This window comes from Lepidochelys kempii, chromosome 15 (genome assembly GCF_965140285.1).
Source record: "Lepidochelys kempii isolate rLepKem1 chromosome 15, rLepKem1.hap1, whole genome shotgun sequence".
Taxonomy (NCBI): Eukaryota; Metazoa; Chordata; order Testudines; family Cheloniidae; genus Lepidochelys; species Lepidochelys kempii.
In genome coordinates, this window is record NC_136394.1 from 14,624,919 (window position 1) to 14,645,931 (window position 21,013).

General features: G+C 50.5%; 1 protein-coding gene and 1 long non-coding RNA gene across 7 annotated transcripts in view; one reads left to right on the top strand and one right to left on the bottom strand.

Moving 5' to 3' along the window:
* Window positions 1–18,285, top strand: part of LOC140898822 (tRNA (32-2'-O)-methyltransferase regulator THADA) — a 38,609-nt gene extending 20,324 nt beyond the window's left edge. For all 4 annotated transcript variants that reach the window (XM_078848971.1, XM_078848972.1, XM_078848973.1 and 1 more), the window contains 14 exons: window positions 847–995; window positions 3,416–3,559; window positions 4,470–4,574; window positions 5,211–5,411; window positions 6,885–7,035; window positions 8,015–8,261; window positions 8,655–8,891; window positions 9,573–9,798; window positions 10,166–10,372; window positions 10,750–10,988; window positions 11,915–12,097; window positions 14,090–14,356; window positions 15,874–16,079; window positions 17,347–18,285. In XM_078848971.1, the coding sequence (XP_078705097.1) occupies window positions 847–995; window positions 3,416–3,559; window positions 4,470–4,574; window positions 5,211–5,411; window positions 6,885–7,035; window positions 8,015–8,261; window positions 8,655–8,891; window positions 9,573–9,798; window positions 10,166–10,372; window positions 10,750–10,988; window positions 11,915–12,097; window positions 14,090–14,356; window positions 15,874–16,079; window positions 17,347–17,618 (2,834 nt within the window). In that variant the 3' untranslated portion in view covers window positions 17,619–18,285. The remainder of the gene's footprint in view (window positions 1–846; window positions 996–3,415; window positions 3,560–4,469; window positions 4,575–5,210; window positions 5,412–6,884; window positions 7,036–8,014; window positions 8,262–8,654; window positions 8,892–9,572; window positions 9,799–10,165; window positions 10,373–10,749; window positions 10,989–11,914; window positions 12,098–14,089; window positions 14,357–15,873; window positions 16,080–17,346) is intronic.
* The window catches only part of LOC140898825 (uncharacterized), a 32,144-nt gene continuing 17,343 nt past the window's right edge, over window positions 6,213–21,013 (bottom strand). Inside the window, exons 1-4 of one of the 3 annotated variants that reach the window (XR_012155114.2) lie at window positions 20,846–20,929; window positions 20,142–20,346; window positions 14,112–14,342; window positions 6,213–7,164 (exon numbers count right to left, since the gene is read on the bottom strand). This is a non-coding gene — a long non-coding RNA (uncharacterized LOC140898825). Of the gene's footprint in view, window positions 7,165–14,111; window positions 16,147–20,141; window positions 20,347–20,845; window positions 20,930–21,013 lie in introns of those variants that run through there. The other 2 variants (XR_012155115.2, XR_012155113.2) reach the window with 2 other exon arrangements.

A 21,013-nucleotide genomic window follows, 5' to 3' on the forward strand; every position in this document is an offset into this window, starting at 1 on the left:
GCTCACGGTGTCATGCCCTTTCAACTACGCCTGCCTCCATCATATGCCTTAAATTGTGGATTGCAGAGAGCTGGCTGGGCACAGGTGGTCTCATTTCCAGCTGCCTCTGCAGCCCTCCAGGTTCTTTCCAAAGAGCTGACTGGAGGTCTGTGAGAACCACCTGCTTCCTCTTGTTTCCACCTAGCTGCCTCTGAAAGAGGCTGCTGCTCCATAAGAGGAGGAAAGGGCTGGGAGTGGCCAAGGAGAGGAGGGATGCCCGGGGAAGGATGACACAAGGCAGGGTGCCCAGCAGGAGAAGGGGCTCAGGCAGCCAGACAGAATGGCTAGGGCAGCAAGGGTTAAGGCTACCAAGTGACAGTGGAGAAGGGGCCCAGGTGGCAGAGAAGAATGAGCAGGAGGAGAGAAGAGCAGACCCAGAGGTTGGGGAAAAGTGAAATAAAGGGCAGAAGGAGACCTCAATTGACTTTAAGAAGGAACTTAGCCCTTTAAAGACAACAACCTGAATACACAACTGCGGTTATGTCAGGGATGTCATACAGTCACAATGGGAAAGTAGGGAGGGTCCACAGGATCATGGTTTTGGGGGGAGGGGGTTCACACCGCAACCTCTCTTTAGCTACTTGCCACACTATGGAAGTTTCACACCCACCCACCCCAGAAGATCATGGATTTGATCCTTCTCTCAGTCTAAAGCAAGACCTCAGGTGACCATCTACCTTCGTACGGCCATTTCCCTTCTCCTTTCCTCTGGATTTCATATCCATAGCAGGCTCTGCTTTACTTCCCCATGCATTGTTACCTACGCTATGGCTAAAATAAATCTGCTTTCTGCTTGTATTTTTGCAGCTGCCGCTCCTTCATTTGCGGACATGATAAATGCTATTGGCTCCCTTATCATGCTGGGGAAAGGCCTGGAGCAGCAGGATGGGGAGGACTCCATCCTGCTATCCGAGGAGCACAACCTTATCCTGACCTGCTGCTGGGTCTCAGTGAAGGTAAGGAGCTTCCGTGAGCGGCCAGTAGAGTTCTGTCACCAAGAGGCTTGGGACAGAGACGGCAGCCAGGACGGGGGACACCTTTGGTTTGGGAAGCAGGGGAAGTACACAAGATGCATGTTCCTCTCCTGCAGCTTCTCCGTCACTCTAGCTGAGAAGTGCACTGGGTCCTCTGCCAAAGAAAACCCAGGAAACTAAGGTGGGATTTTTAAAAAGGATTCCCTTTACAGCTTGCCCTAGCCCCAGTGCTGAAGTTCCACCTTTTCACACTCAGGGCAAACAAAAAGGGCCCATTTCCCTGGCCTCAGTCTGATTTCCTTGTCAGATAAAGAACAGGCCTAAACTCCTTTACCCCCAGGTTAAACACAAGCCAAGACAAACTCCCGGTTGGTGTGGACAGATACGACTCACCTTGTTTCCTCACTGTGGCTCACTGGTAGTTACTGTCTCAAAGGCATTGCTGACTCCTTCTTTTAAATAGTTGACTGGTTTCCTGGGGACGTAATGGGCTCCAGCTGCTTCAGGTCCCGCCCCACCCCTTTGCACCACGCCCTGAGTCTTCCTGACTCAGCTCCTGTACTGCTAATCCCAGGCACCAGCTGGGGAATGGGTCCCTCCCTAGATAGTCTGGCAATAGGATGGCTTTTTTAATGAGGACAGTTCCTCCAAGCAAGTCCTGCTGTTGGCTAATAAGATACAGCACTATGGAGCCTTTGTACCAACATGCCAGCTGTCTGTTTGGTGTGTCTGTGTAATTCTCTAGAATCTCTGGCCCAGATCCAGTCTCTGTTTGAGCACCTAACTCCCACTGACTTCACTGAAAGGTGGGAGCCTAAATACCTCTGATGATCAAGGCCTAGATGAAGATACTTAAACGACTGATAACTCTGCTGCTGAGTCATATTGTCACAGGAAACACACGGCAGGACAGAAGCTCTTGGCTACAGCAGTACAGGCCCTGTTACAGGAGAATTTTGCTCTTAGTGATGATTTGACTCTGTGGATCAGCCAATTCCTACCCTGCTCACTGAGGGTTTTGAGTGCCAGGCTCAGCTAGGGAATTATTTCTATCACTGACTTGCATGTTTGGAAAGGCAGGAGAGAGTTTTGCACCTTTCTGCGTTACACTTGGCTGCCAGACCAGTAAAGAATTAATAATTTTATTAAGATCTTAAAATAAAAAGAAAATGGTACAGAGTTGAAGCATAGAAGTTTCTGGTTATCAGGGAATAAGGTACAGATTATCAAGGGGTGCGAAGTTTGGTTTAGGATTGGATGGCGTAAGGAATACATAATCTGCAATATCCCTGACTAGGGGTAAAAGGGTAACGGGTCAAAGTACAGACATTGAGATATGAGGGTATGTTGTTCATATAATGGCTATGTTCAGGTGTGGCATATAATGAGTGGATACAGTGATGAGGATGGATTTACCCCCTCATTTGATGAGATTTAATGTTCAGTGAGTTTATGGTTCCAGTTCATATGGTCCAATGGAAAAAGTCTCTCAGTCCCTTTCTCGTAGTTGATGCACGATGTCGTTCCAGTTCACACCTCCTGGTACTGTCGGTGGCCGGTGATGTATTCGATGTAGCTGTCCCTGGACCGTTGTAAACAGCTTGAGGGAGCATTAATTAGAGCCATGTTTCTTAGCCACCTTGCTCTTCTCCTTCAAGGCCCTCCTGAACATACAGTTCTGTTAACACCTTCTGTTACCTGTCCTCTCCTGCTTTCTTGTGCCACACCTCAGCGTTACAAAATCAGAGGGTTTTGTTCTAGCCATCCCCCCTTCTTTTGTCTGTACATTGTTTAACAACTTCTCAGGGCAGGGACCTGGGCTTCTTACATTAGTCTGCAAAGCACTATTTTTAGCTATTGCCCTTTAGCAATAATAAAAGACAACCTGATTGATTTGCCTTGGCGTTAAAATGCCTCCCAGAACTTGCAGGGTCCTTGCACAATAGAGACTTGCTGCTCTCTGCCTCTCTGGTTTGGTTTGATTTCTGGGTACTCGCAAACATTGGTGATCAAGGAGATGGGATAATCAGGGACCTGATCTTGCTCCCACTGAAGTCAGTGGGAGTTTTTACCATTTCAGTGGCAGCAGGATAAATCTGGGCTCAGATCGATCCTTGCAGGAGACTGCATAGGTATAAATTCCCCACCTTACTGAAGCATTGACTGGGGTGGGGCGAGGGGAGGGCAAAGCAAAATACAGCTCGAGGGGGCTCTTCAGTTTGTGCAAGTGGAAACCGGGCTGAGGCATGTCTGCCGCTCGCCCTGTGCTCTCAGCTTTTTAAAGCACTCTGGAGCATGATGCTCTTAACCAGCAATGCACCAAATCCCTCACTAGTGCCAAGGAGAGGCCATGTCAATTCAGCGGGGTTGCCTAATTTGCTTTGTTTCTTTGGCCCCCTCAGGAAATAGGGCTGCTCTTGGGAGGCCTAGTGGAGAAGTTTCTCCCCCTGGCACCCCCGACGGGGCCTGAGCCGCTCCTGCCACTCGCCGTGTTCAAGATGGCGGCTAGAGTGTTTCAGGAAGTGCTGCTGAAGTGTCGGCACTGGGTAAGAACAGCGTCCGGCCCGGATAGGCTGTGCCATACCCTCCGTCCCGTCTCAGGCCTGAGTGGGGGGTGGGGCTCCCCCACTCTTGAATGGCCCAGGGCTCATGTCACTGTGGGGCTTACAGCAGTGCAAAACAAAGCTCCAGCTGGCCCACAACTCAGCAAATGTTTTCCCTCCTGAGTGTGGGTTCCCACCAATCCTTCCCCCGTAACCCTTACAAGGGCCAACTCCTGGCCAAGAACACAGCAGGGCTCTATTTGGAGCCAGTCATTACTGCTTTGGACAGTGGCAATGACCACAGAACAGCGTCCAACATCCTATCTCTTCTTCTTCCTGCCCTACCTTCCTTGTGTCCCAGCAGTGAACCTCGATCCCTTTGCGTGGATGCAGCTAGTTATGTCACTGTTTCTTGGATAGTGCTATGGGCTCTGTCACTCAGCCTCTGGGCTACACGTCCCATGATGCAGTGCAGGGACTAGACCCACACAATGCAGCAAACCTCGACACTCAGCCTTCTACAAAATTCTGTTTGAAATGGGTGGTATCCCCAGTGGGGATAATGTATCATGTGAGACAGGCGAGTGGCTCGACTGTCCCCTTTGAACCCACACAGTGGCGAGCAGAGGTTCGTAATTAGCTTCACCCACAAAATCCACTTCTCTGCTCTATAAAATTCCTCCATGTTAATGTTCTATCGTGTAGGCCAGGGACTTTGGCTTAAGCATAGGACTACGATTTCTAATCCTGGCTCTGACACTTAACTTCTGCAGCTTTGACCAAGTGATTACATTTATCTGCTTCTGCTTTCCCATCTGTGAAAAGAGGTGAATGTCTCCCTCGTGGGGCTTGATTAGATAGCAGATGGAAAGCCCTTTGAACCTGCAGAACCCTGACTATTCTTCTGTCCTAGGGAGCAGTTGAAGGATGCAGCATGGGATTCACCAAATTCTGCACTGCTTTGCTGAACCATCCTCATGCAGAACTGCAAGCAGTGCCAAGAACAATGCTGGCACAGGTATTGCAACCACTTCTTGCTCTAGGCACCATGGGGAGATGGTCTTTCAGTTAAAGGTAACAGTTACTTATATTACAGAGGTACCCAAAGACCTCAGTCAGGATCAGGGCCCCAGTACGCGTTCAAACACAGGAAAACTCAGCCCCCTTCTGTAAGGAGATACAGGCTAATTAACTTTAATCAAGTCAGAGTTTTGATTGACCCCTCACTCATGTATTGTTCTGAACGCACACCCATGTGTGTTGTTTTTAGAGAGGTTTAGAACAGTTGTAAACTTAAGGACAAAAGACCATTGCTGTATTCCCCCAAAATCCCTTGCTGAGGCCTTGTACACCCCAAAGGTCTGAGCATCCCTTCCACTCCACTGAACCCTTCCTCCCGAACCAGCCTATAGCTAATGAGGACTAAGCAGAACGCCCTTTGGGTCCTGCTCTCCCCTCGGCTGTTAAGTCCACGTGTACCAGCCCTGTATCACTCCCAGCACTTATTACAGAACAAACATGGGCGCTGGATGTTTGCCCGCGGGGTGAGCACAGGCCTGGGAGCTCGGCGCTCCTAAACTGCAATCCAGTCTGAACACTGCAAGGTGTAATCTCTCAGTCACTTACAGCTTCCTGTGCTGGTTTTGTTTCTCAGGGTTTGGAATTGTTAAGTGGCCCCAGGAGCAGCTCCATTACCCGCAGGGCAGCTGGCTTCCCCATGCTCTTCCTGTGTATCGTCGGTGGGGAGGATCCCTCCAAGGGGCGCCCTCTGCTAGCATATTGCATCCAGACTTTACTGGCCTTGGCCAACACGCCTCTCCCGCAGAACTGGGACCAGACACTGGACCTCCCTCAGGTAAGAGGCCTGAGCACCGAGCAGTTCAGCTCACGCATCAGTGGATGATACTCAGCAGAAGAGACCTACCTCTCGCCTATGTTGGTTAGCCAGGCAGGCTGCCTCCTGAATCCCAGGCAGTGGCGCTGCTGAGCGAGGACCCTGCCCTCCGAACGGGGCTGGGGTCACCATGCAGCCTGCAACACCATCTCTCAGATGAGACAAACCACGCAAGCAAACCACTTGTGCCCACTCCAGGCATCCTGCTGGTTTTCACTAGAGTAGAGCTGTTCACCGCAGCGTCACATCGACTTACCTTCCCTGGCCGATCCAGCTGAGGCAGACGGCTTTCCGTTTGCTTCCCCGAACTACTGCCTAGAGTTTGCTGTGTCCCCAGAAGCGACCCATCTGCATTCTGTGTAGTACGTCAAGCTCCTTGGCAATGAAAGCTGCTCTATGAATGGGAAATGACTGTGACGCTTCTGGGGGGGGTGTACCCAGGGCTGCAAGGCACCTCGCTATCACCTGCCCCTAGCGTGAGGAAGCCATATCTGTGAGGGGTCAGATCACAAATTCCACCAGCCACAGGCAACACAATCAGTCCCCCACTCAGCCCACGGAGGCTCCATTGTCCCTCTCCAGGTAAGGCATAGACACATGCAGCCCCTGAGCCCTCCAGGCTTCCCCCGGAAGAGTCCAGCCCGTATTCTACTGCATGCTTCCCGCATTCACAGATCCACCACTCCCAAGGGCACAGTGCGCACCAGCTGCACCTCAGAACCACCGCTCCACTCAGCTGACGGCGCTTGGATTAGCTTGTAGTGAAATCAAGGAAAAGTTTATTTAACAAAGACCAGAGATTTGAGAAGCAGCAGATAGAATTAATGGGAACAAATGGTTAGATATAAAATCATAACATGCTTTCTGAAGCCTAAACTTAACAAGACATTCCCCCGTCTCATAAAGGTTACTCACCCAAAGTCTCTCTCTCTCTTCATCAGACAGTCAGACCGGCTGTGATCCTCCATTCAAAAGACAAGCCAGCTGGCAGCTTGACCCCTCAGTGAAGGATACCTGGGCACACCATTGTATCCCCAGATATAGTTCCAGCCATCCACTATCATCACTTGTAAACAGGATACCTCCTGCTGCTTGTTTTTTCCTGCAGAGAATCTCCCATGGAGATTTCACAATCTCTTGATTAGCACTGCGGTCAGTCTGTGAAGTATACAGTATTCAATTTACATATAGCTGGACAGGTGGATAAGCAGCTCCCACCCAAAAGAAACACCGTCCCCCCTTTACATATTACCTGTACGAACACTTCACGGGGATTATGTCAATCAGCATGACACAGGCTTTCACTGGAGACCTTACAAGACACCCTTTGATGAACGATTCTGTAGAGACCAGACCCAGGGCACTGCCTTCTGCCAGTGGGCCCGAAGAAGTCCCTGGGCCACCCCAGTGATCTTTGTTGTGTGTTCTCTGCAGGTCTCTGCCTTGCATGTGTTGCAGACACTGGTGCGTGGCTCCGGCCTGGGAACGGCGCTGCTCCAGTATGTCCCGCCTATGATGGCTCTGCTTCTGAAGGCATTAGGCTCGTCTAGCTGGGCCATGAGAAACGCAGCCATCCAGCTCTTCAGTGAGTAATAGCTGCTTATTCCTAGCAGTGCCATGGGGTGCACACACGGGTGTCCTTCCATCAGTGACCCTCCATCGGAGCAAGGCCATTGCTCTGCTCAGTGTCCGGCCCATAGTGCCCTCTGAGGAACTAATGGAATAGAAAGCAAGAAGAGCACGTCAGAAACTCTGCTATGAATAATATTGGTGGGGAGGAGATATAGTGTCGTACGGTTTGCAAAATGTGTTCTCCAATCTAGGGTGAGTCTTAACAGGCTAATTCCTCTATCTGTTCGAAAGAGTCCCAAATTAGACAAGCGCTGGGCTACTTCAGGAATGCTCAGCTTAACAGGTCTGCCAGCCACTTCCTTAGCTATTTAGGGAGGGTGACAGTAGCTGTTCCCTAAAGGGTCTAAGAATAATGTTTTATACAGACTCCCTCCCCACAGAGCATTTTCCAAACTGCCCTCAAGAGATGGCCCCAAGCAAAACCCCGAGTCTGACCTTTGGGGCAGTCCCCGTCAGGATCTACATTTTGACTTGTCTCCATCTCTTTCACTATACACAGCATCAATGAAATGCAGCCATCTGTGGGGTGGAGGGTAGCTCAGCATGAAAGTGAGTGGAGTGGGAGCTGCTGGACAAGGGCCCGAGGCAAACCCCAGCAAACAGGCCACAGCATCTTTAATGCCCTGCAGAGCGGGGGGACCTGCTCTTCAGAGTCTCTTTGAGAGTGTCTCCCGTCGAGTACTCCATCTCTCTGCCTGGGAAGAATGAATGGCTGAGTCAGCCCTGCTGGGATTTGAAGCAGGCTCCAAGGAAAGGCGTCAGGGAGTCTCCGTGCTCAAACCACTAATACGTTGCCATTGCCTGAATGCGGCTCTGGTGGACCTGCTGCTCATGCTGAAGCACAAGGCAGAGTACATGGGTAGCTGGTTCATCCCTGCCGTGAGCCAGTGGCTGTGGTTCCTGATGCCCTTCCCCCGCTTGCTTTCCTTCAGGCGCCCTCACAGCTCGGGTGCTGGGTCCGAAGCGGAGCCGGGAAGATAGCTGCGCTCAGGACGGGGTGAGCCCTCAGGCGTTCTTCAGCCGCTACCCGCAGCTGAGGGAGATCCTGCTGGGAGAGCTGCACTCAGCTCTGGAGACAGCAGGAGAGCCGGAGGGAGGGAGGTTTCACCTCTGCCCCTCGCTCCACGCCATCCTCACGCTCTTGGCAAAACTCCAACCCGGGGCGGATGGACTGAGCAGGTAGAGAAAAAGGGGAGGAGGCCACCCCATGGGCAGGTGGCAGGGTGCAGGCCAGGGGTCCCCGCAGGGCACTGCTACCTATGGCCTGCGTGAGGCTGACCGCCTCCCAGAGCCAATGGCATCCAGCCGCCTTCTGCAGAGGGGGAGGGTCCCTGTCCTCTTCTGGTTCACTTGCATCCTTGCAGAGGATGGGCTGTGCAACGGCCGGGCACTGCAGTGACACTGCAGGTACTGAGGGCTCAGAGGCCCCAAGGAGCTGACGGGCAGAGACATGCTCTCGAGCTGTCGTCGTCCTTTTCCAGCCCTTTCTGTTCAGCTCCATTTAGCAGGGCCGAAGACCAGCAGGAGGATAATCTTTGCTTTGTTTCCCGCCCTGCACTGCTCGCTCCGTAGCATCTCCACTTGCTTCCTGGAGCCCTTGCTTCAGCTTGCAGGAAACCCCATCTATGCTGTGCGAGTCATGGCAGCCAAGGCCCTGGTCCCGGTTGTCCCTACGGCTGAATACGGGAAGCTCCTGCTGCGACTGGCTGGGGACTTAGCTAAGCAAGGCAGTGTCCTATCCCACAACACGCTGCATGGGCGTCTGCTGCAGATACGGGCTCTGCTGGCTTACGCTGCAGACACCAACTGGTGAGTGGGTTTCTAAGTGCCATTCCCTCACTCCCTTTCTGTATGCACAGCAGCAAGGCATGACCTCAGATCCAGACTCCAAAGCCAGGGGCGTAGTGCGAGCAGCCTGGCAAGGAATGCCAAGGCAAACACTGAAATTAACCTAGGAATGTCACTTCCCAGCTGAGTGGCAGAGCAGCGGCTCCATCACGGACTCACCAGCTGACTCGCTTCCTGTGCTTATGGCCATCCAGCCTTTTGTGAAACGGCTCCATTTGCTATCAAAGGGGCAAGAAATAAGGACAGACCATGCTGCATGGAGCCCTGCTGGCTGCTTCATGGAGTGAGAGGGACAATGCAGAAGGACGTACGCTGACCTCATGTTCTGTTTGGCTGCAGGGGTGGGGGAAAAGGTTCCATCACACACCCCAGAAACAGAAGGAAAGAGCCCAATGACACCACCATAAGACAGGATACAGGGTGGTCTAGTAGCGACTGAGCAGTCTTCCCAACCTTTATCAATGCAGTACCCTGTCCCCTTCCAAGAAACAGAACTGTAACGCATGGCTCTGCGGAGAGAACTGGGCCAGCACCTTTCAGAGAGACACGCTAATGCTCCTGCATCCAAGCTGTTTAGTAACAGCTAACCAATAACTATTGTTACTGGTACCTTGCTAGGTAAACTCTGCCGTTTCCTTTCAGTTTGTCAGCAGATGCCATGCTGTCTGTGGCTCATCAGCTGGAAGGCCAGTTCTGGTTGGTCACCCCCGCACAGCAGTGCCCTCTGATTCGCTCGGCTTACCTCCAAGTCATCTCCCTGTTGGTGGGGAGCTGCACCCAGGGTTTTGCAAAGCGTCTTCGAGAGGTTGTGAGCAGTGAACTGGACAGCTTCAGGCCAGGGCAGAAGGCAAGATCTTCCAAGCTCCAGGTATTTGCCTGAGGATGTGTTCATTGTGGCTCACTGGAGCCACAGAAACAGCTCAAGGATAAGGAATATGCAGCAGGAATATGCTGCTAGTCAAGCTGCAAACTCACAATAGACCATTGTAAACTCTCTGCTGGGTCTGGAGTACAGGATAGGGATGAGGAGCAGTCAGAGCATCTCTGCTTAAGAGGAAAATGTAGGTTAAAATTAGTTCTCCAGCTATTTCACTTTTATTAAATGTGCTTGCAGTGGGCACGTAGTGTAGGGCACTCATCCAAACCTGGTCCACATCAAGGGGATCTTGTCCCTGTCTGGAAAGCACAGCCTTTCATGGAGCAGCATATAAGCAGCCGTTCTGATTTTCTTGCAGGTGGGCTCCGCTGTGTTCCATCAAGTTATCACCCACTTCCTCTGCAAGGAGGCAGCAAGCCTGGCTGGGGCTGAGAGAGTTGGTGCAGTTTGCTTGCTCCTCCAAGAGGCAGATGTTGATATACAATCAGCCATCCTGACGTGGGTGATTGAAGGGGAGGAGAAAAGAAGCAAGGACTTAGAGAAGAGTCTCCAGCTGACGTTACTGGTAAGGCAAGGCTCCGTAGAGATTTTAAATCCGAGTGAACGTTCAGGACGTGTTCAATCCTAACACCCCCACATTGTGGAACTAGATCATGCCTTTCTGAGCTCCCATTCTGATGAGCTTGGCTAGTTAGGTGTTCCTAGAAATCACTGTGCTGAGCTCATTCACTTAGTACTGACACCGTATGCCTTTCTCCTCGCATCCTAATGGGAGTTTGAACCCAAGTCTCTAGAGGTGAGTGGCTAGAGCGTTAATCCACCGCACTTCCACAGCTGCAGTTTAGCTTTAGAAGTGTCATTGCTAATCCCGAATTAAAAGGGCTTTTTCAGAGAGGGACACTGATTCCTTATTTCTCTGGGAACTTTCCCTTTCTTCAACAGGAAAACCTGAAGTCGGTGGTACAAGGTCGGAGGGACAAAGAGTTCCTGAAGTTGTACCTGGAGGCTCTGGTGCATCTGTGCCGCAGTCCTTCATCCCAGACCCAGGATGTTTTCCATAAACTTTTGGGTCCTGCTGCAGCGTGTGTGGATGTCCTGCTGTTTATGGTGGAAACGGAGTCTCCTGGCCCAGACCTCCTCCTCCAGGCACTGTCTGTGATTAGCTTGCTCTTTGTCCTGGGGTAAGTAGGGTCTTATTCTTCTGTACCCTCCCGCTCATTTTCTGATGGTCCATAGAAGTCAGTAAGAGTTTTGCTCTGGATTTTGGTAGGAGCAGCACTGAGCCTTACAATAGCAGACATGTTTTTGGCACTTGCCTATATAATATATTCAGGTCTGTGCTTCTCTCCTGACTTTTTTCTCTTGCTCCTACTTGGTTTGCATTGAATTTTATTGGAGGCACGTGCCCTTCCACTATACCGATTTAACTGGCACTGCATTTGAGCTCTGCCCTGCTTGGTAGGTGGTCTGATAACAATTTACTCCACTCCCCGAGAGAGAGGAGACAAACATGGAAGAGAAGCAGATCGCTTGCAACTGAACAGAAGCTGTAGTTAACATGCCTGCAGCAACATGTACAAGAAACGTAGGGGTGCCAGTTACAGAGGTGTCGGTGCAGGAGATAATTGTCCAGTAAGCAGGGTACAGCATAAACAATGCTGCGTGTCCAAGGAGCCCTGGGGCAGGTATCACCCTAAAATACTGGCAGCTATGGGAATCCTTTTGTGCCTGGAGTAGCATTTGACCTCAAGTGGCCCTGCTTCTCGGGACTCCCAGACCCTGTGCTTGAACGGATGGAGAATAATAGGATGTAACTGCTGTGAGAGGGACAGAACCAGAGGTGCTATGGCATCTCCACAGTGTTCTGCAGAGAACCATGACCTTTCACTACAGGATCTGATATACTTTAATGCATTTTGATTTAGACATCAACAAATGCCCAATGTCAAAGGATTTATGGCAGCTTCACTAGTCTGGTGCAGTGACATGGGTCTGGCTTATTGGTACAGAATCTCCCCGAAAAGGGAGAATTCTGTTTTGGGGCAGTCAGCTGAGTGCCAGAAGGAATGACCTGACTTTGACATTCCATCTCTCTCACTCGTGACAGTTCCAAGCTTCGGGATTATCCCCTGCTTGAGCGATGGTGCGTGATGCTGGAAAGATGCAGCAGATCCATTTCTTCGGAGGTGCTGAGACTGGCAGCAGCAAGGTCTCTCAAGCTGGCAGGAGCTGACGTGGTTCAGAGTGCCCTGGAAGCCTCCTGCCCATCCCTGCTGTTGGTTGCTGTGCGGTATGTAGCTGACACTTAGAGTCAGAGAGTTGAGGCCAGAAGGGACCCTCCAAATAATCTCATCTGACCTCTTGCGTATCACAGGCCACCACCACCTCCCGCACACTGATCCCAACAACCGAAATGAGACCAAAGTATTCCAGCCCGCAGGAGACTAGAGTATTATGTGCCACAGGCAGAGAGTAGGGGGGGCCATGGTGCACCAGTGCCTGAGACCCCCACAACGGCAGGAAATGATTCAATGAGATACACCCACGTAATCCTGGCAACTGACCCGCACCCACCTGCTGCAGAAGAAGGCAAAAATTCTGCCAATCTGACCTGGGGGGAAATTCCTTCCCGACCCCACACATGGCCATCAGTTAGACCCTAAGCATGTGAGCAAGAACCAGCCAGCCAAGCATCTGAGAGAGAGAATGGTTGGTGCCATCTCAGAGTCCTGGCCCTCCCACTTCAATATCCCATTGCCAGCTGTGCCTATCCTTGATAAGTCAGAGGAAGGAGATTTAAAAATAACAAACCCAGAATACACTGGAGGGGAAAATCCCTACCTGACCCCTGCAGGTAGCCGGTGGAAACTCTGAAGCATGAGCTTTTAGGACCATACACCAGATATGGGCCTCAGGGCTGCTGAGTCCCTTCCAGCATAAGCAACCCCGTCATACAGTCACAGTAAAAAAATGTATCCAGCTCTCTCTTAAAACAAGTGGTTTGCCCCCACAACTCCTATGGGGAGGCTGTTCCAGAACCTCATCCTTCTGATGTTTAGAAACCTTCTAATATCCTGCCTGAATTTATTCATAGCCAGTTTATACTCATTTGTTCTTGTGCCAACATTGTCCTTTAGCTTAAATAGCTATTTACCCCTCATGTATGCGGGGGTAAATATCATCCATCCTTATTCTCTTTTTGTTTATATAACTAAAAAACCTCATATTATTTATTTTTTAATTTCCTGGCAAGAGCTAATTCAGCTTGACTTTGAGCAATACTTGTTATCGTGGTGGCATGAAAGTCAGGTTTTCTTGATCGTCATTGACCATACACATTCCTAGTACTGCTCTAGCATCCAAAATCCTAGTTTCTGGCCCTAAAGTTTAATAACTTGCCTCTTTAATAGAAGATTTGCATCGAAGGAAAATCGCACTGAAGAATATTAAAGGGGACGTTGCCAAGTTACAAATCACATTTTTAAAAACAAGATGCTGTTACCTATGCTGCTGCTGCTGACACCTGAAAGCCTCAGCTCCTTTTTGCTATAAGCACTGTTTGTTTACTCTCTGCATTTCACTCAGCCTGGACAATGAAAATGAACTTGGCAGTGTCATTTTCTGGCCCTCATGCAGGATAACACAACTCTGCAACATTCCAGTTGCAAACACAACACAGGAAAATTTAAATTTAAACAAAAGACTTGTAAGTTGGAGTTTAAATAAAAATACTGGAAATGTTTCTGTTGACCTAAGGGTTTGCAAAACAATATTTTTTTAAACAAAATGTAAATGTTGGGTCCAACTCTCCCCAACAGTGTCCTCATGAAAATCCTCAATATAATATTGGATGGGGCACATTGCACTGATGAACAGAGGCAGGCTGCTTGTGACAAGGTTGTGGAGTACTTGAGGATATTGTATGTCACTTTACAAAAGGGAAAAGAATCTTTGTTAAACATTACCAGGATGTAACTAGTTTCCATCTGACCACTCTGCTGGTATATTCCCCTTTTCCCTCAGCCTCCGTCTGTTAGCTTTGTCTCTTTCAACTGGAAGCTCTTGGGGGCAGGGCCTTTCATGTATCTAACACCTGACACATTGCCAAGCACTGCCAGAAACAAGTAATGATGATATTGACCATCCAAGTGTTTAAACCAGTTTCCTGTTAATTATAACCTCACTGTGTAGGATTATCCCCTGGCATTGTAGTTGGACAGCTTGGAAATGCTCCAGATAGCACCAAATGCTACTAAAATGAAGTCTTTCTTTTTCCACTCAGTGTGATGGACATGGGCATTTACCTGCTACAAGATGAGGATCAGGAAGTACGACGTGAAGCCTCTGTCTTCGCCAGCCTTGTTCAGCACATGTTGGGCGCGCAGCCTCAAGATAGTTGTGTCTTCATCCAGGGTAACAGAGGGCTGGTATGCCTGCTGCATGTCCTGCTGGAAAAGTTCTGGGGCTGCCAAGACACCTTTGAGTTTTTGCTACGGCACCTCCCCACGCTGGATCTCAGCAACATCTTGACAGAACTGGAGGCCAACAAGTGAGCAGCTAGGATTCTAAAGTGGTGTTAAGGAGACACATACACTGTCCCCTCCCCCACCCCCCACAAGAGCCACACACCAGAAACATTTCAGGGCCCATCTTCAGCTGTGGCCAAGGGGAGGGCACACGGCAACTCCAGAAGAGATACAAAGATTGCTTTGAGGCACCTTTGCGCTCCCCCATCCCACTTTGCACTGGTCCAATATCCCAGTGTATATTAGAGCAGCTGCCTGGCAATAGCTTCAAGGGGCCAGGAGGAGAGCTGGGGATTGCTGTGGCATAGGAAGATCTGGCCACTCCTAGTTTTCTCCTGGCCATGTCCTCCCAACACTAGCTGCAGACACTAGAAATGGCGGTAAGAACATCTATGGTTGTTTCATGCCACAGGAGTATACTAGAACCCTGGAGAGATCCAGCCATTGCTGGTTATGCCAGCAGTGTATTGCAAAGCAGCCACAGTGCAGACTAGGATTGGGAAACCTGTCTTCAGGAACCAAGGCAAATCATGAGAATTTGGTTGCCTCTTAGGAGGGAGCCCAAGTGACCAGCTTGTAAAGGGCCAGCTCAGACATGCAAGCAGTAATCCCCGTGTGCCAGTAAAGGACAAGGAGGGGATGCTCCGTCTCCTCGTGGGAGTGAAAAGAGCAAATGCAGCCTGGTTTTGTCTCTGCTTCCGGAGGAAACCGCTCTAGATGGTATTCCAGAATAAAAGCCATAGGGATGACTTGTTTTTATAAGGGCAGATTAAAAACTAGGCCCTGCAAAGAAATGGTCTGTTTAGGGGTTTCTTTGTTTTGTTTTTTTAAATAAAAATGTCCAGACTGGATGCAAATGAGGCTGAAAATAGAGGGCAGAGTCTACTGAGTTCTGTCTCCATCTCTGCCAGTCTCACTGTGCCACCTGGGGCAGGTAACTTGGTCCATCCATGTTTGAAAATCCTGCCCTAAACATAAGTATCCAAATCTCTTGAATAGAGAGAAAATAAGTGGCCTGATTTATTTATTTATTTATTTAGAGGTTTTGCACACAGCTCCCATTGACTTCACTGGTGGTTGCGTGTGCTCAGCACCTCTCAAAATCAGGCCACTTATGTAGGTGCCTTGCTTTAGGCACTCACGTTTGAAAATCAGGCCTTTAATCTCTCTGCTTCTCCATCTGTACAATGGAAATGACACTTCAGTCTCTCCCAAGCGACTTGTGTGGATTAAGGAGTTAATGGGGGTACAGTCCTGTAAAACTGTGCTCTATAGATGGGAGATATTATTATTGACAGTATCCCAAGGGAGCTGTCCTCCACAGAGGGAGGGCTTGGGCCTTTCAATCTGTAAACATAAAACATGTGAAATCCCATCCCTCCTAGTCACCAATACTGAAAGCCCGTCTGCTCATGCAACACCCATCACTGTGCTGTCACAGCTGGTACATAGCGTGAAATCGCGCTGGTATGTTTGGAGGAGCAGATCAGTGACTGAGACAAAACGTGGGGTTTATCGTTTGACTTGGCTTCCCTTTCAGAGCGGTCAGCCTGTATAAAGAGGACGAACCCAATGTTTTTGCGGAGCCAGCTGTCTTATCCCGACTGCTGCTCCCCTTCCTCCTTCAGCTGCTAGACAGGGTGCCCACCGCCACTCGGCTTTGTGACTTCGCTCAACGCTGGCTGAAAGCCACCGGACCCAGCATCTTACACAACCTACAGCACTGCAAGCTCTGGTGGGGCCAAGGTACGTAACTACACTGGCATCGCATCTAATCTCTCCCCACGATGGGCAGTCAGATATCCCGCAGTGTCGGCCTTAACACCAAACCAAAGCTGGTTGCATACATGACACTTTTGTTCATAAAGCACAGATTTGTTTGTATGTAGGACCTGCACTAATTGCTGCTCTCTTTAACTATGTGGTGCTAGAATAATTGCTTTAAATAAAGTAAAATGGAAGAAGCGGCACATTACTTCCTGCCATATTGCAACTTCAAAGATACGTTAAACTTGGGGTTTAAGTGACTTCATAGTATTCTTTACACTTTTTCAATGTTGTTCTCAGTCAGGTTAATACAGTTCACCTAGGCTCTAGCCCACGATCCACATGTGGAGAAACCTGCTACATTTAAGTTTGTTGTTCCAACATTTCCCCCCATAAACCAGCCTCCCTTCAAACAGCACCAAGGGTGGGACGAACAAAACGAAGAGTGCAAAAGGAAAAGCCAGGGAACAGCCACTATATTCCATAATTGTCCCTTTGCAGGGTCTGTGCCATTGACTGACAATGGTAACTTGTTTTCTGTTTCTTGGCCAAATTCACCACACAGTTCAACTGGCTCCTATTAGTGTATCACAAATAGCGCTTAGAGGTGAAACTGGAGAATGAGAAACAGCTTGGAGGTTTGGGATAACTGGAAATTGCATCCAGAAATCCCCGTAATGTTACCTGCATAATACACTATTTGCCCGTGGCAAGGGAAACTGCAGTAGCATCTCTGTACTAGAGCTGCAGTGCTGGGGAGGGACTGGCTGTGCTCTGTGCAGACAAGGTAAACTGAGGCAAACATCCAGAGGAGCTGCCCGGCACTTGTGTAAATGAAGAAAACTAAATAACAAACAGAGACGCTTAGCGTAGGCTTAAGCACGAGCCTGTCTGGGCCATGTGCTGACAAGCCAAGTCAGGTGTTCTCGGAATTCACCTGTGCCAGGAACAGAAAAAAAGCCAGCAGTCCCTGGTAGATATTCATGGCTCTGCACCTTCATGCTGCTGCTGGGAGTGCATGTCAAGCATCACTGAGAGCGGCACTGGTTTTTCAGTGACAGCTTAATTCCTGCTACAGCAACATGGTGCTTTATCTACCCTCTGACGTACATGGGAATTTGGCTCGTAGAGAGGATGGGACAGTGAGAACAGGACTATTTGCCCTGTTGTCTGTCTCAATAAATTACTTTTGACGGTGACTATACACACCCTAACCCTATTAATGCCTTGTTCTGCTCCCTTTTAGATGCCATCGCACCTTTGCATATGAAAGCTCTGGGGTGTGCAAAGGTGCATGCTGCTGTCACAGCACTACTAGTGAAGGCTACACTTCTGGCCCATGCTCTGGATGGTCTGGAAAGGATCCACATCAGTGCTTCAGAGATCCACTGCACTTCCCAGGAGCTGAGAAGTGACCTTGTGCTGGTACAGGAACTGCTGGCCCAGCATGGAATGGCCCCCACCTTCAGTTTAGACTATGGGATCACAGATATAAGGTGCTCAGTAAGACCTGTCTGATCATCCTGGGTGGCAGAACTGTGTTGTAGTGAGTTACCACGAGCCATTAGCCAAGGGACAGAGTGTGCTCTCTTTACACTGTGCTTTAGATTTCTGTTCTGAGACACTGCTGGATCTCTGCGCTCACCTTCCTGATTTCTCCTCTGCCAGGAGCCATCCAGAACTGGTAGGTTATTGATGGAACTCAGGTGCTCCCCATTTGCCAGCCAGGAAAGGGAAGTGGTACAGTGTCCTACTACCCGGGATCCAGGCCCCTCTCCCCCTCAGGTTATCCTGGTTCCTCAGATTTATTTTATCAACCACACATTCTCTGGATCAAGCCAGGAGGTGACAGCTTCCAGTTCTTCATTCAGAGGGCAGCTTTACAAATTAGATCACTACCAACATATAATACCAGTGATGGTCTTAGCCCATCATTCTGCTCCTCTCTACCCGAAAGGCTTGGGCTCCTTGGTATGCCCGATACTCTCAGGTCAAGACAGCCTTCCCTGTAATGAGGAGGGTTGGAAGCTCTACTCCCGGAAGGACCAGAGAGAACACGTTCTCAAAGGACAGAGGTCACATCTCAAACTCTGATCCCCCTGCTCACCTGATCTTATTTCACTGTTCCTGTTATAAGGAGCCAATAAACATGCTTTTGGCTGAATAAAGCGTCCCTTGGATTTTACCACTAATAAAGAGTCTTAATTGGGTGTTGCTATTATTCAGTGTTATAAAACACTCTGAAACACTTTTCAAAGGGAAAACATAGACACCCCAATCAGTCAGCAAATGCCCTGATTCCTCCAGTGTTAGTCTCTGACTCCCAAAGCTAGTTACTGCTTCACTTATTCATCCTTGTCGTCTAACTCTAGTCCAAACTGCTGGTGCAAGAACAACAATCCCATACCAACAGAGCCTTCATCTTGTCTCAGTTGAGCCCATGCCTCACTGATACAGCCTCTGTCCCAGAATTCCTGGCTTCAGAGTACAAAAGGGACCCTTCCTGCGTCACTCCCCAGCTTAATCCAGTGTGATGTAGTGAGAGGGTGGGGAATCCATGCAGGCGCTGATCCTGTCTGAGAGCAGATCACACACACACACAGTCAGAGCTGCCGCAACTTTCCTTGGCTCCCCTCTTTGTAGGAACTCAAGTGAACGAGTCCCAGGCTGACTGACTCTCTCTTCTTGTCTATCACCTATATACTTCAATGAAACATCTAAACCCTCTTAAGGGAGTGAACTCAGCTGTGCTAATCAGTCCAACAGGACTTAAAATACAGAAAGCAACAGCTGTGGCAGAAAAGTGTTATTCTCAAAATGTTTTGGAAATAAAATTTTGAAAGCTTGACATGAAGATTAAGAGCCTGACATTTTAGTTTTAGGCCATTTCAAATGAGATTTAAGATACAGAACTCGAAGGAACCTCCTGTGCCATCGAGTCCAGTCCCCTGCTGTCACAGGTAACCCCATCACTTCACTTCCCGACTCCTTTACCTGTTTATAAAATACAAGCCTAGTCATAAACTGATCAAGCCCCATCTTAAAACTAGTTCAGTTGTTTGCCCCCACGCCTATTGGGAGGCCACTCCAGAACCTCGCACCTCTGATTGTTAGAAACCTTTGTCTCATGGCCAGCTTACACCCATTTGCTCTTGTGCCAACACTGCCCTCTAGCTTAAATAGCTCTTCACCCTCCCTGGTGTTTACCCTCCTCGTGTATTTATAGGGAGCAATCATACCCCCTTTCAGCCTTCACTTTCCTATGCTGAACAAACCAAGCTCTTTTAGTCTCCTCGCCCCTAAATTCAGTCCTCCAGTCCCCAGATCATTCTCGTGGCCCTTCTCCACATCTGCTCCAGTTTGAATTCAGCTTCCCTGTACATGGGCGACCAGAATTGTGCACAGTACTCCAGGTGCGGTCTTTCCAGTGCCTGGCACACTGGCAGTAATACAGCCTCTCTCTTCTGGAAATACCTCACCTGCTACACCCTAGGATCAGATTGGAAGAGGCCCTGGGGGTTTTTCGCCTTTCTCTGCAACGTGGGGCACGGGTCACTTGCTGGAGGATTCTCTGCACCTTGAAGTCTTTAAACCACAATTTGAAGACTTCAATAGCTCAGGCATAGGTGAGAGGTTTATCGCAGGAGTGGGCGGGTGAGATTTGGTGGCCTGCGTTGTGCAGGAGGTCAGGCGAGATGATCATAATGGTCCCTTCTGATCTTAATATCTATGAATCACAGGTGCCATTTTTATGCCCACAGCAGTGGCATAGCCAAGATAGGACATTTGGGTGGGCCACAACTTTGGGTGGGCGGACAATGACAGAGGAACATGGGGCAGGAGGGATTGGGGGGAACCTGCCTCTCCCCGACGCCCTCTAGCCGGCCTTGCGGGGGGCAATGGATGCTCTGGCCAGGGGCCCCCATGCCCCAAGCACACACCCAGCTCCAGGAGGAGACGCCGTTCTCCAGCGCACACGACTGCAGGCACTTGTCCCCATCCCATCGCGCCAGGCCCAGGTCCCCAGGGCGGCAGGCTTACCTTTTTTGAGGATCTCCTCCGCTGCCGCCAGCCACCTGCTCGCTCACCCGCCCTCCACCCAGCACTCCTGCCAGGGAGCGGGGTCGGGACACGGGGGCTTGCAAGCGCTGGGGCCGGAGCAGAGCCTGCATGCTAAGTGGGTGGGCTGCGGCCCAGCCGTGGGTACACCCCTGGCCCATAGTCCAATTGGTGGTTCATTGTCAACCTGTAATCAACCAGCACACCCGGGTCTTTCTCCTCCTCTGTTGTTCCCGACTGATGAGCCCCCCCCCCATCTTACAGCAGAAATGCTTACCCCTCCTTAAGTGCACGACCTCACACTTCCTACCATTACATTTCATCCCCCTAGGTCATCCCAGTCTTCCTGTATAATCATCTGATCGTCCTCTGCGTGGACACGGCTGCCCAACGCCCCGTGGTCAGCAAAGTTCAGTCCCACGCTCCAATCTTTGGTGCCCAAGTCATGACTGAAACTATCAAATATCGGCCCCAGGGCAAGCCCTGCAAGGCAGGAACACTTGCCCGAGTTCCCCCCACATCACGACCGCTGCTCCCCCCCAGGTACACGCGCCCCATCCCCATCCCCCACGGACTGGCACGTGCCTGGGGCCCCCGCTGCTTGTGCGGCCCCCCGATTCCTGCCCCCCAGCTCCCGCTGCATTAAGGGCCGGCTCCGGCTCCCCCCAGGCCAGACCCCGCCTTACCCGCGGGGCGCCCGAGGGGGAGGCGGCGGGGCGCAAAGGCCCCGCCGGGGAAGGGCGCAGCGATGCGGCTGCTGGCCCAGGAACCCAACGAGCCCCCGGGCCCCGCCCCGCCCCGCCGCGCCGCGCCGCGCAGGGGGCCGAGCCGGGCGCCATCCCCAGCGCGGGGGC